Here is a 15,573-nt window from a genome sequence, read left to right as displayed (position 1 = left end):
ACAGAACAAGATTTAGATTGGATGTGATGTTGTGGTAATGTCAGAGAGAGATATTGTTTAGAAAGTCATTGGTTATGCAACAGAATAGTGAAATGGTGGGTGGCACCGGGACCTGGGTTTGAGTTACTGTCATGTGTCGCATTCATACTCTCCTTGTGTTGTTGTGGGGTTTCTTCAGTTTCCGCCCACAGTCCAAAACACATATTAAGGCGAGCCGGAGTTACCAAATTATCCTTGTGATGGGTTGGTGCCCCATCCTGGGTTGTTCCTTGCCTTGTACCAGTAGGCTCTGGACACCTGCATATGACAAGTAGGTATAGAAAATGGATGACCGATAAATTGGCAAGAATATCACTTTTTTCTTGCTTTAATCACCAGCTGTATTCTTTTAGTAATTTTACATCATTTCAAATTGGTATGTTTACAAATGAAATGTCTATTGTCCTTTACACATTGACCTGAAAAACAATGAGAGAGACTTTAATATAAATCGGCAGTATTTTTGCGATGGCTAATTATTTTGCCCGATCCCCAACATGTTGGCTTTAAATGCCATTACAGAGGTCCCCTTATCCCGGGTTAAGGTGAAGGGGAAATGAGTTTCCCCGCTGCCTGGTGCATTGTGGGAATGACAGAAGGTGTCTTTCCGCCACCAGGATCACGATGCCCCACATACGCTCTCAGATTTCCCCAGTTACTCCTGGTCTGCTGCTGTGGCCTTATCTTGATTATGCTATTGCAGTGCAGTCGGCAGGTTTTACCAGTAATGAATTAATCAGAAGCTCTCATTTACATGCAGCCCTCACTAATACATTTTATTGGATGTTGAGTCACATACTCCGGCTGTAACTCTCTCACTTTTCCGTCATTTCACTGATCTCATACCGGACACGGAAGCTCAGAAAGTACCAGACAATGTAAATTTCTTATAAGCTGTAGAGGGGTGGCATGGTGATGCATTGGTTAGCCCTACTGCCTCCAGCCTCTGGGACCAGGGTTTGAGTATCTGCCATGGCTCCATGTGTGTGGAGTTTGCATGTTCTCCCCGTGTTCTTCTGGGGTTTCCCCCCACAGTCCTGAAACATGCCGAGCTTCATTGGAGTTACCAGACAGGCAGTAGATGTGCCTGTGTGAGTAACTGGTGTGTGATTGTGCCCCGTGATGGGTTGGTGCCCCATCCTGGCTTGTTTCTGGCCTTGTGCCCATAAGCTCTGGATCCCCTGCGACCCTAAATAGGATAAGTGCCTGTGGAAGATGGATGTAAGCTGAAGTGCACTAGTTTATTCAATGCTCACTACAGAGGGAGCTCGACATGCTCTACATACAGCATGTTATGTCCTTCACACTCCCAGCCTAATGTGTCTATGTCCCTGATGTCAGGCTCGCCTCCTTATAGACTGTAGTGTTAATGGGACAGGCCTGAGTTTCAGCAGCCACAGGTCTGTAGCAATTAATCATCATCCCCTGACAGGCAAAAGGCGCAGCTCATGAAATGCCGCTGAGTCTCATCGGGCTGTTCGCCCATTTATGGCTAAAACAGGGTCAGCTGGGTGCTCTGCTACAGAGAGAGGGAATGTGTATTTATATGTGTGTCAGGATGTGCAAGGTTTTAATGGCTACGTCTTTTTATGATCGTAGTCATGTTCTTAGTTTTTCCTACAACATTTTATGTATAAACTTGAATCAGCCCCATGTTGTCATGCGTGGTGGTCATTTATATTAGGCGTTATATTAGTCTTAGTTCTAAAAGACTGAACGTTTTTGTAAGAGCCAAACTGACAGATACGTCTTTTATGTGAGGGCAGCTTAGGACGCTCTTTGACATGCGCCTGCCAAGCTCATGGCCTCCATCAACTGCTAATGACTGAGAATACAGCTGATCCACAGCTGATCTGAGGTGGCAGGATGAGCAGCGGAGGGTCTGTAGGCCTCCAGCGGCGATGAGGCTCAGTCAGCCAGCCTGCTGAACATCTCCATGGGAGTCACGGCTTGTGTTCCTGGGGGCAGAGAGGCAGGGACAGGACAGGCAAGGCAGGCAATGGCCCGGGGTCCCCGAGCTGGTGCATGCAGCAGCAAATCTGCTCTATTTGTATATTCTGTTTTTTATAGTAAAGTGAAAATTAAGGAATTGTGTTTATTAAATTGTCTTTGTTGATATTACTAATTTAGGCTTCACGCTAAAATAATTCCTTGTCAGGAGGGGCGTGATGGAAGGGCCCCATGGTTTTTTTGCCTGGGGCCCCCAGAGTCCCTAGAAACGCCTCTGCCTGGGGGGTGTGTCTTGTGTTTCTGGGAGTTCGGCTCTGTCACAGTGTGACCTGGGGAGCTCCGGCAGGTGGCCACTTGTGTCTAGCTAACAAGGTGCCGGGTGTCAGGCCCCCCCACCGCGACTGTGTGATATGCTTCAGTGTCAGTCAGTCTCTACCTGTTTCTCCGTGACGTCCGGCTGTCTTCCTGTGATTTGAGAATGCATTCAACTTGGCAAAACTTTGGCAAAAGTTTGCTAACTGCTAAGTTAGGAAAACTGTCAAAACTCATAGCAAAACTCTGAAGAAATAAATACATTCCTATATAATAATATTTTTCAATCTAAGCCTTTAAAATTATCATAACTCTGAATTCATTAACAAAGTTCATAATGATAATGCTTTTTGACTGTTTAAAAGAAGCGGTTGTGCGTTATATGTAATATAACATTAGTGAGTGATTTTCACCATGCCGTGCAAGCTGGAGTTGAGTAAATAACATGCCTGTCATTAGGGCCGTACGTTTGGTTTTTAATAAATGTGCAGCAGTTCTGACCATAGTCAGTCTGGCCAAGCCACTGCAAACACACTAGCATGAATGTACTACATGACTTATGAGGTAACTGTCAGAGTGCCTCCGGCGTTTCGAGTGACGATTGGCAGCAGTGATGGATAATGCTATTATGATGCTGCGGAGCCATAATAAAGAGTCATGTTGCTGAGACAGTTTCAGATGGACACACTGACTGATATGGCGGTTGGGATCCGAAGGGAAGCGAGAACAGTAAGAACGTGGTGAAAGTCTTTATACTGTAGGTGTTGACAATGAAAAGAAAAATCCAAACCAGCCACTCTTGTTATACAGTACCAGTCAAAAGACTGGAGAGATCTGCTTTTAATGCATTTGTCTCTATTTTGGCTATGTTATCCATCCTGTAGTAAAAGGTAATGAAGTAATACATAAGAATTGCAATGGCCAAGAGAAGTGTTCAACATCTCAAAATGTTCTCAAATTTTAGACTCTCCAAATAGCCCCTTTTGCTTCAGTGACGGCACTGCAGACTCCTGACATATTTTTTAATCATTTTCCAGATGTAGCCACCTGGAATGCTTCTCCAACAGCCCTGAAGGAGTTTCCAAAAGTTCTAGGCATAAGTTGGACACCTTACTCTTACTCTTCGATCCAACTCATCCCAAAGCAGCTCTATAGGGTTTTGGTTGGGGGGTTGTGGGGGCCAGGTCAGGTCGTCTGTCAAGGTATTCCATCTCTTTCACAAGATAATACAGTATTTACATAATCTCGAGGTGTGCTTTGGGTCATTATCCTTCTGAAAAATTATTTTTAGTAGATGTGTCCAGACACAATTTTTTTGTCCACTGCTATTTTTAACACGAGTAAGATATTTTTTCTTCATTTATCTATTAAAAATAGCTTCAAAGCTGTGGAATTATGAACCATTCTGATACGGATGTTATCAGGACAGAAGATTAATCTCAAAATATTTTCAATTTGTTCTCTTTGGGCAAAATAAATTTGCCAGAACTGTTTTTTTTTTTTTTCCTGTGGAGAGAAATTAATTACATCACACTCTGGCCTCTTCTATGAGCTGATGTTTCTGGGCGGCATCCCAGCTGAAGGACCACCTTCGGTTAAGGTGGCACTGGACTCTTGCAGAATTTAGCTACATGTCCTTGAGACGTTCAAGGTCCACAAGAGCGTTTGACAGGGTCTGCCTCCTGGGCCAAACAAAGGGACAATGACATGACTTTTCCTACAGTCACATCTTAACATTTACGTCCCAGTGGCGGCTCTCAGTACCTGTTCTTTTTTTTGTCTGTTGTCTCCCGCACCTGAAAGAATCCATGGTGACTTGTCACAGAGTGGCGTGTTTTTCTCCCTCACAGAAGGGTCACCTTAAAGAGAAGGTTAATAAAGACCAGAAACTGGAAAGAGAGATGGAAAAAAAACGAAAGAAGTGGAGTGGAAAGGGAGGGCAAGAACTGTGAGCTCTGCATTCCATCAGTGTCCCGGCCTTCGCTTCCTCCGCCCATTGGTGTCCGTCCCTCGCCCGTTCTTTGATCTCCGCACGTGGCCCTGTCACCGCTGCGCCCACTCTTCTACCCGCAGTGCAGTAATCCGGCCCCTGGGTGGGGGCTGGCAGGCAGGCGCTGGCAGACCAGTTGCCCAGGTACGGCTGACGCAATCCTGCATAACAGCTACCTGTTGAGGGCCGTCGCCATCTATTCAGAAGCGGGAAGGAGGGAACGTAGCAGCTCACGGAAGGATGAAAAAATGTCTGGAGTCTTTGGATTCATGGTTCAGCTCAAGAGCATCTCCAGATTCAGCCTTTGGAGATCGGATGTTTGTGACATCAGGGTAAACTCCATGTCACTACTAGGAGTAGGCGACACATAGGAGAGCTGCTGTCTGTTCCTTGGAAAGCACTTGGTCTGCTTTTGACAATCATGGCATTCATACATTTTATGTGTTTCCTGGGTATAGAAGCCTGGCTGTTTTGCTTTTTTGAAATGGAGAAACAGGCTGAGAGTATTTTTACTGTATTGCAGTCTTATTAATATCTATATAAGAAGATAAAGATGTGAAATGTAACCATAATGTAATGATAACGATGCTTAACGTTTAATATAGTTTACCTTTTGTTGACTTCACCGTAATGCCAATGGTGAGGTGCAGTGGTATTGCTTTGCAGGAACAGACGTTTTTACATACTGAGGGCGATATTAATAAAAATTAGCAGCTCGTGGGTGGAGCTTATGTGAGCATTAAGGGAAACATGAGATGTCCTCAGAAAAATCACTAAAAGTGAGAACTCTTTGGTTAGGGTGAAACCCAGGAGGCCTCCTTTTAAATGAGTGAATGACACCCTAGTTTTGCAGAAATGAATGAGTGCTGCCATAATTACCGTGTTTTATATTTCACAGCTTCCTGGGGCTCTGGAAGCTTCTTTAGGTGGTTTCCTGCAAACCCTGCTACCTCTACAGGGATGGATGCTTCAAATCTTTTCTTCTGCGGAAATCAGAGAATCTTGATTCTTCTTTGAAAAGTCTAAATATCTTGCTTTGATTTAGAAGTTATTTGAATATCAAAAAATCTTTATAACTAGATTTATTAAACAACATTCATAATTCTGTGAGTTGGACTTTGATCATTTATACCATTATCTAGTGTTCTGCTGGGTCATAATGGTGGCACTTGTGAATTGAACACAGGTGCAAGTGCACAGGTGCTTGGGATATAACAATAAACTTATAATAGCATATAAAACTTTTTCAATTTGGATTGGAAAATCAAATGACAAGCCTTCACCAAAAACGTCAGAATTAGCGAATAATGCAATTTCAGTCTGACTGCATTTTCTGTAAGTAGATTTTTATTCCCAGCAGTTGCTCGCTGGGTATTTGATCAGTCTAGATATGGTCTTAAAAATGCAGGCAGGAGAAAACACCCCCTTCCCTGTAAGTAATGTACTCCCTGGGGAGAGAGTCATAGATGTTTAGAGGATTTTGAAGTGCTGTTAAAATCTGACTTGCTCCTCTTGCAAGCCAAGACAAAATGCAAAGTACTGTGTTTTATTTAATTGTGTGGCATTTTTCTTCAGTCCATGATGGTGTTTATTTTAATTTTACACCATGGTTTTCTGCTCAGTGTTATACTAATTTGTTGTGACAGAAGGTGGTTTTTAGTGTACTTGATTATTAAGGACTCTGCTCACTGGCTGTTTGTTTTTACTTTGGCTCCTCCTGGTGTCCTGGAGGCCTCATAATCCCTGATTATTGCATCCCTGGGGTAGTTGAGGTGAGATGGCATTCTTGAATTGTGTTTTATGGGGCATTTAAATCTACTGGACCCCAGACATTACAGTGGCTTGTAAAATTAATCTCATTGTGAGGAACTCAAACAGTTAGGCTTTTTTGCTTTATGTGTTGAAGCCGTTAGAGGTCAAGTGCAACAAATACCTGAATAGTTATGTCTGTTGGCCCTTAAGTGAGAACTTTAACCTCCAGCTCCCTGGGTGCCGCTGCAGGTGGCTGCTCTGTGCTGCCAAGCTTGTTCTCACCTATATAGGTACCTTTATAATGCAGTACAAAGCATCCTTAATGCTTATACTTACTATTATAATGCATTATAAAGGTATCTATAGTGCATTATAGATGAGACCTTCATAATGCATAATAAACATGGCTATAATGTGTTATGCCTTTTGATAAATGTAGCCATGTTTATAATGCTTTATGAATGCATTACTATTTGTTATGAATGTGTTTATAAATTACTAAAACATGGCTTTGAGTAAAGTATTGCTCGAAGAATTATTGTACTGTACTAAATGTTTTCATATTGTGCTTTAATAATACACAATGTTTAAAATACAGCATTATCTGCAAAGTATGTACACTGCTTCATACAGTAATTAAAGGCATCTTACTCTACGGCAGGGCAGAGTAGCCTAAACTATCTAAGTGACTGTGGCAATATTCAATCAAGGCCCACATTGTTTAACGTCCTGTTTTACAGAACGTCATGTGGACGTTACATAGGGGATACCTGTATATGAGTTCAGGTGCATACTGTAGAGCAGCAGAACAGGAACCTTAGGGGGGTGTGCGATACACCTCTGGGGGGCCACAGACACTGAATTCTGCATGAACACCAACACAGACCCAACACTTCATTGAAATTTTAAACCCTGGACATGTTATCCTGCTCTGAAGGGACTTTGTGGCTTTCAGTGTAACTTGTGGTGAAACAAATAGCTATTAATTATCAAGGGTGTGAGATGCTTCTTGGCATGAGGTTATGTGGAAGAGTTTTCAGTATTTAAGACATTTATAATGTTTCGGTGAGGATGAGCCACAAATATGTGATTATATGAGTTAATCTTTGATTAATGTTACAGGTTCCCTGAAGAGGAAATGCTTTTTTAAGCAAACAGCTTTAAAAGCTGACTGGTTCATAAAGAAAACGCTGCTATTTGTCTCGATTGGAAAGCTGTCTCTTCTTCTTGGACAGAGCGGCCCAGAAACTGAACCTCTCCTCCAAGAAGAAGAAGCCACACCCAGCACCACCGCCGATGTGTGACCCGCCTCCTTTCCCCACCAACTTCAGTGGAGTGCTGCAAACATCACCACCGCCCGCTCCACCCTGCCTGCTCCGCGCCGTCAACAAGGTTAAAGACACCCCCGGACTGGGCAAGGTGTGTCACCGTGTCCCTCAGGCTGTCTGTCCCCTCACCCAGCAAGTGTGGCTGTGCTCAGTTAGCGTCATACACTGTCATTACAGTCTATTGGGGGCCACTTTCCTTACCCAGAAGTAACCAGGCACACTTTCCTTACCCAAAAGAAACCAGGCACACTTTCCTTACCCAAAAGTAACCAGGCCCACTTTCCTTATCCAAAAGTAACCAGGCACACTTTCCTTACCCAAAAGTAACCAGGCCCACTTTCCTTACCCCAAAGTAACCAGGCCCACTTTCCTTACCCCAAAGTAACCAGGCCCACTTTCCTTACCCCAAAGTAACCAGGCCCACTTTCCTTACCCAAAAGTAACCAGGCCCACTTTCCTTACCCAAAAGTAACCAGGCCCACTTTCCTTACCCAAAAGTAACCAGGCCCACTTTCCTTACCCAGAAGTAACCAGACCCAATTTCCTTACCCAAAAGTAACCAGGCCCACTTTCCTTACCCAAAAGTAACCAGGCCCACTTTCTTTACCCAAAAGTAACCAGGCCCACTTTCTTTACTCAAAAGTAGTCAGGCCCACTTTCCTTACCCAAAAGTAACCAGGCCCACTTTCCTTACCCAGAAGTAACCAGGCCCACTTTCCTTTTTGTGCAGTTTGGTGTTTTCTTTCTGCTTACGGATCACTGTGACAGTACAATGGCTCAGTGGGTCGCACTGTTGCATTGCAGTTCCTGGGTTCCTGCCTATGCATATGAGTTCCATCCAGTAACGTGCAGTTAGGCTAATCACTGCCTCTACATTGCCCATAGTGTGACTGTGCCTTGGCGCCCTGTTCTTGGTGCTTCCCAGCCTTGTGCCCTGTGCTGCCTGGGATGGGACTGGGATAAGTAGCTGATGGATGGATGGGGGGGGGAAGTTAGTAATTGGTTGTTCAGTTTATTTCCATCTCATTCGAGGCCTCCTAGGAATCACAATGCCTGCTTTTCTTTCTATTCCATTCTCAGTAATCTGAAATCTCCTTCAAATAATTCCTGTTTATTTACCTTTTACAGTAAGGGTATGTAACGGTTTTCACAGCGTGGGAGTGACCACAGGGACCGGAGAAACAGGTGGTCACCTTGTCCACCAGTGTATCTGCAGCAGCGCTGGTCGTGTACCCTGGGTCAGACGGCGGTGCAGATCAGAATTCAAAATGCCATTTGCCATTCTGCAATATGTGCATTATTACCAGCAGTATGGACTGTGTGTATGTGTGTGCGCCCGTGTGTGTGTGCGTGCGTGCAGCTTATGTTTATATTACATTGTGGGGACCAAATGTCCCCCACAATGTAATAAAAACCTTTTAACTTTACATTGTTGGGACCATTTTTCAAGTCCCCAAAAAGATCTGTAAATGCAATCAAAAAAACTAAAAACTCCAAAAGCCTTGTATTTTGTTTTGTTACTTATGGTTAAGGTTAGGGCTGGGTAGGGGTTAAGGTCATCATTTTGGGAGTAGAGTTTTCCCCATAGAAATGAATGGATAGTCCCCACAAAGATATAATTACAAACCTGTGCATGTTTGTGTGTGTGTGTGTGTGTGTGCGCAACAGAAGAATGGAAAAAAGTGACAAAAAAGTTTATGTATGGCCCTGGATTTTGTTTTGCAACTGTAGTTTTCCATTTACTGTTTTTTAAAAACGTTTAGTAAGTTAAAGGTTTATGAAGACAGTAAATCACAAAAGAAGCATGGTGTTTATGTTCCCACTCGTGACAAATAGGCTATGGAGCAACTAAGGAAATGGTTGCGTCCTTCTGAGTAGTTTCAGTAAATGTCAAGCTGTACTTCAGGCTACTTAAGCATGTTTAACGGTGAGCCCTAATTCAGCTGCCCGTTCTAATCCCCTGTCCTATGTGCCTCTTCGGTCAATCTCTGGATGGGTAGCTGGATGGACACCAGCATACATGAGGAAGGAATTAGAGGTAATGCCCAAACGGTTAGGTGAACCCAGGAGGAGGTAATGCTGATGGGAAGGGGTGAGAGAGGGGGGGGGGCAGCTAAACCCTGGCAATCCGCCATTGCGGCAGGCTTAAACCCCCACGCGAGCTGCGACATCCGTGCCCCCCCCCCCGGTGATTCATGGGGGGGGTTGGCTGCGAAATCTGCAGTATGTTCTCTGGCTGTTTCTTCTCTTTGACAAATGACCCTGCCTCGCTACATCGCCCCGCTGGCTCGCCCGTCCCCGGCTGCCGCCTTTCATGGGCGTCCATTTTTCCGCTCTCTTTCAAACATTCGGTATTCGGTGACTGAGGAAACAAACAATGATTCTCCCTGGCAGTATATCGGGCCTCATTAGGTGAGATGTGGTAGAGACATCCATATGCCCACCAGTTAATGAATGTATATCTACCAGTTGGCACAATCGCTTCCAAATACTTGCATGAACAATGGCCCTTTCATTTTTTCCACCTTTAGGGGATCAGAAATGATTAGATTCAAAGCCTTACTCAGTCACTGGGAATCAGGCACTGTTTGAGGATCCTGGTGCATTGCAGGTCAGAGATACCTGAACCACTATGGGATGTCTTGCCCCACACTGCTCTTTGCGTGGTTTCTCCCCTTTGGTTTTTGCAAGGCATCATGTATTTATGGTTTGTGGCCCTTGATTGAGCTGGGTATTTGGAATGAATTATGGACTATGGACTAAACCATTTTTCTTTTTAAATCAAATTGTTCTGATGACTAGCTAGTGGCTGTTTCTCAATTTGTTTGATTTGCCAATTTAATTTCTATATAAAAATTATATCCTGTGCAGTACCTTTATGTAGTACCAAGCAGGACCCTATTTTTCTTGAACTTCTTTCAAGGAAAGATGACTTCTGCATTCAGAGGAATCTCTCTGCACACCACTGCTGTACTCATCTGTTCTTTTTGCACTGGTGACCTTTCGTTTGGGTTGACCAAACTGTCCATTCTCTTCTGACCTCTCTAATTAGCAAGTTGTTTTTGGCAAGAGGACTTTGCCCCATTCTCCGTAAACTCTAGACACTACAGTGTGTGAAAATCCCAGGAGGGAGGCTGAGATGCTGGAACCACCATGTCTGGCACCAACAGTCACACTTAGATCACACATTTTAGCTGTTGTAATGCTCATCTGCGCAGTAACAGAACCTCTTGTCCCCATTGTAGATGTATTACATTCAAAGGTGCTCACATGTCCTCGGGGACTCACATACAGTCCACGTTTTTGCTCCCTCCCAGCTCCCTACTGGCCTCTCTACCAGGAGATGGGGAGGAAGCAAAAATGTGGACAGTCTGGCAGGGAGCTCAGAGGGAGCAAAAATGTGGACCAACTTTGGGTCCCAGGGGACCCGAATTGGGAAACACTGATCTAAAGAATTAATCCTGATCTTAATTAATCTAAACAAAACTAATTTGGTAAAGATATCCTGTTTTAAAGTTAATGGCAGGATTTATTCTTAGGTGTTCCATTAGACCATTTCATTACCGTTCGCTGACTGATATGATTAATGAATAATTGTTTCAGTTCAGTTGCACTGGGACCTTAGTAAAGTCTCCTTTGCTTCCGTCATATTCCTACTGGCTCAGTCCAAAATCATCCCTAACCTCCCCTCCTCTCCCTTGAAGCCTGACTCACACGCCGCTAAGAGTTAGCAAATCTCCAGCAGCCAAACTGCACTGGGAAAAATTGCCCTCCAAACCAAATCAATTTTTAATACCTCTTATTTCTAATAAGTCAAAGCTATAAGAGCTCTGCGGCACCACACAATCTTGCGATACAGGAATTCAATATTTCATTCCTCTTTTGTTAGAAATGTCAGATGTATTTTGAGTAGGAAAGTCTTAATTATCTAAGAATTATTAATTGTATAATATGAAAACCACAGGAACTGTAATCTGATTTGTTTTAAAGTGCAATTTCTGAAAATTTATATTTTATGATAATAATTGTCATATCATTTTATTGATTGACATATTTTGACATTATATACATAGGCGGAAGTTTCAGGTCCAGAAAGTAAAACTCCAGACCAGGATTTTGTTTCTACCAACCAGTTGAGTACAAAGAGTGGCAGTCACAGAATACTCAACTGGTTGGTTGAAACAAAATTTTGGTCTGGATTTTTACTTTCTGCATCTGAAATTTCCACCTCTGATTATATATAGCCCTGCTATTCAAATCACGGTCCTCGAGCTCCAAGCACTGCTGGTTTTCCAGTCTTCCTTTACCTGTGAGCCAGGTGTGAAGCCTCTGACCAATCAGAGTCAGTAATTATTAAACTAACTACCTGGGAGAACTGAAAACAAGGCCTGGATTTGGAATCGAGGTCCAGATTTGAAGAGCCCTGATATATAGCATATTAAAGCATTCCAAGTAAAATGCTTAATTAAAAAAGAGATAACAAAATCATTAAAAGGATGTAGGTACTTGTAGGGCAGTGAATTGTGTCTGAGGACAGCTGAGACCACCCCGAGCAGACCTGGTCTGTTTTGCGCTACCCTGTGGTCATGGAGCAGACTGAGTTCAGCAGGTCTTTACCAAGATGTGACTCTTCAGTTTCTGCCCTCTGACTCCAGCTTCTTCCAGCTGCCAGTCCCCCGTGACCCATTTCCTGAGACCTGGAACGTTTACAGTTCATCTCAGGGTAACCTTTGAGTAATGGGCTTCTCTGAGTCCCAGGAGTGTCCTGTGTAATTAGGTTTTGCCATAATTAGGCAGACGGCTCTTGGAAAGCCACAGAGTGATGCGCTTTTCTTTTTTGGCTGGTAAAACCTTACGTAGGTCAGGATATCACTGAGAGCAGCTGGCAGATTAAAGGTGATCACATCAGGTGCCCTAATCTGAAAGTGGGGCTCAGTCTGGGATGATTTGGGAAAAATGGCTCTTAGGAAGAGGAACATTTATTTAGCTGCAGGTAAAGTATAATCTGAAAACATTGCTTATTGCTTATTTTTACTGTCTGGATGCACCTACTGACAATCATTTATTTTTCAACATGATAATGAGCCTAAGCACGCCTTGAGGTTATGTAAGCAATGTATTATCTTGTGAACAAGGAAAGAGATGGAGTGCTGTGACAGATGACCAGGCCCCCACAATCCCCCGACCTAAACCCTACAGATCTGTAGAGTTTGGAATGAGTTGGATCAAAGAGTAATAGCAAGGTAGATAACTTGTGCCCAAAAACTTGTGGAAACTCCTTCAGAGTTGTTTGAGAAACATTCCAGGTGGCTACATCTGGAAGCTGGGTGAAAGAATGCTAAGAGTCTGTAGTACTGTCATCAAAGCAAAAGGGGGCTATTTTGAAGAGTCTAAAATTTGAGGAAATTTTGAGATGCTGAACAATTCTATTGGTCATAGCAATATTTGATATGTATTACTTCATTGCCTTGAATAACATTGCTAAAATACAGACAAATGCATTAAAAGCAAGTGTGTCCAGACTTTTGATTGGCACTGTGTGTGTGTATATATACACGTCCTGCCTGTCATGTCCGCCTGGCCCTCCTGTTTCCTCCCTCATGTTTCCTCCCTCATGTGACCCTGATGAGCTACGCCGGTTGCTTGCTTCCCCTTTATAGCCTTTGTATTTAAGTACCTGTTTGTCCCGTCAGCCCCAGTCCGGTCATTGACGTCGCTCGTCCTGTCCGCCCGTGTCCTTCTCTGTGCTCGCCTTCTCGTTTTGACCCTTTGCAGTCTTGTTTGTTTCCCTGCTCCCATTCAGTTCAATAAACTCCTTTTGTTCGCCAAACACTGGGCCTTCGAGTCCTTCATCTCGCACACTGACATATGGAGGCTCTGAATATCTCATCTCATGGAAAAGTATCCATAGAGATGAAGTTCGCATCAAGTTCACAGAGTTGAAGACAATCTTTGAATGCAGTGCCACACTCTCTACCAATGGCAATCTTTATGTTTTTGGAATGTCATCCACTCCATAACTTCATCCAAACTACAGTGTTTGGGGATTTCAAAATGTTCCCAGTCATCATGACTGCATTTAATTATTCCCCTTAGTTAATCTGGATACTTGAGCCTGAGGTTTGGCTGGACATGCAGATAAAGAACCATTATGCACAGGTTATTATTTTGAATGAAGTGTAAACACACTTTTTCTATCAACTACACGTCCATTTGTGCTTTCCTGCTCGTATCCAATAAAAATAAACAAGGACCCAAGCATATCACAAGAATGTTTGCAATATATCTGGTCTTGACAGTTGGGGAAATTTAAATTCCAGGATGTGAGCATATTGTAGGAAGACCTCCACTCTCAAACAATTCATACAAATTTAGAAGTACCAGGACAAAGGCATTTTCCTTATCACTTTAGCTTAGGAGAGAAGTTACAAAAGTTATTAGCTAATGCCTTTGAACACTGCCTTTTTTACTGACATTGTAAAACTTTCCTCTCGAATAAATTCCAGTCCAATTATATTTTCAATTGTGCCCATAACTTCAGAGTTACTGTGAGCTAAAAATCAGGCTATATACTTCGAACTTAGAACACCTATCTTCCTACATGATGCTGGAATTAAAGTCTTCATTCATTTCTTCTTCTTTATGTCACTTTTTCAGGGATGCTTTCTGTGTGGCCCACAGGACCTCCATTTTCAATAGTTTTTACCCCCCCCCCCCCAGCCCTGAATTCCCTACCTGGGTAGAAATACCTGCCACAGGGTAAAACATTCCCCGTGAAAACAGGAAACCTAAATTTGAGGACTTAATAGTCCCCATATCAATGTGTCATGCATCTTTGTATTTTTATGCAAATAAACAACAGTGACAAGCAGTGAAAGTAACCTGCAGACTAACACTGATTTGTCCAGAGTGTTTTTCTAAATCATCTTGCATGACTAATAAATAATGACATTGTGCAGTGTGGGACAACTGAGCCAAGCCCTGGGAAAGGTTTGCTGAGTGATATCAGCCCCCAGGTCAGTAAAACCCAGGGATAGATAATGTTCTGCTGATAGCAGCTGTAGATGGAGATGATGAATTGGGAAAGTGAAGCTATGGAACTGAAGCAGGGAGAGAGCACAGGGACATGTTGTTGAAAGGTATGTGATAATATTTGTTATATGATATTGAATAATTAAGTGCTCATAAAAATAACTGGAGGGTGGTGTGCTGGTTAGCACTGGTCCTGGGGTCGGTCCCAGTTTGCACGCTCTCCCTGTGTTTGCGTGGGTTTTCGCCGGGGGCTCCGGTTTCCTCCCACGGTCCAAAAGCGTGCAGGTTAGGTTGATTGGTGTGTCTGAATCGGCCCTGTAGTTGTGTGAGTGTGTGTACCCTGCAGTGCGTTGGTGACTGCCCAGGGTTAGTTCCTGCCTGTAAATGGATGGATGGATGGAAATTTCACTGGAAAGGTAGTCAAATGAACCTTTCAAATAACGGTGATTGTTTTCATGTTAGACTGTATGACACAATGTTAATATTTTACGATGCAAGCAACTTAATCTGTGCCTCGTCAGGAATCCAGATTGACTTGACGGCGCCAAAGTATAATAACCAAATCTTAATCTGTTTAATGCGTAGCTAGTGGATGTTCCTGAAAGCCTAACATTGAATATGGACAATAAATAATAAAAAGGTTTCCAGTCAGACACCTTTACTCTGAAATCCATAAATCTTTTGTTTGCACTTTACACGATAGGGCACAGATACTTAGTAATAACTCAGTTACTACTAAAGTACAAATTCTGAACATATTCTGAACGAACTTGAGTTGCTACTTCAGACAAAAGGTGTGTCACAGTTCATTAATGGTGGGCAAACGTTAGCTTGTGTTATTGATTATTTGTTCCTTCAGTAGTTCACAAAGGTTTACAGGATTAACAGATATAGTAACAAATATAGTTACTGCTTGTAATGAAAGATGCATTATGATTAATTAATGATGAACGAATATGAGATCAGTATTTCACTTGTGTTATTCATGACTTGTTGCTTCAGCAGTTCACAAATTTTTACAGAATTCGATATAGTAACAAACATAGTAACTGCCTGAGATAAAACATGCATTAATGATGAATTAACATGAGATCAGTATGTAACTAAGATTTAGTTTGTGGTTAATTAATACATAAGTAATGGTATAATGCTATGTTATTTGTGTGGCTT

General features: G+C 42.8%; 1 protein-coding gene across 1 annotated transcript in view; it reads left to right on the top strand.

Moving 5' to 3' along the window:
* Positions 1-15,573, top strand: part of kif26bb (kinesin family member 26Bb) — a 97,068-nt gene that overhangs the window by 57,781 nt on the left and 23,714 nt on the right. The window contains exon 5 of the mRNA XM_023806725.2: positions 7,279-7,462. Coding sequence (XP_023662493.2) covers positions 7,279-7,462 — 184 coding nt within the window. The remainder of the gene's footprint in view (positions 1-7,278; positions 7,463-15,573) is intronic.

This window comes from Paramormyrops kingsleyae, chromosome 19, assembly GCF_048594095.1.
Source record: "Paramormyrops kingsleyae isolate MSU_618 chromosome 19, PKINGS_0.4, whole genome shotgun sequence".
In the NCBI taxonomy this organism is placed as follows: Eukaryota; Metazoa; Chordata; class Actinopteri; order Osteoglossiformes; family Mormyridae; genus Paramormyrops; species Paramormyrops kingsleyae.
The sequence above is the reverse complement of the archived record's forward strand: the minus strand, read 5'-3'. Positions and strand labels throughout refer to the sequence as shown.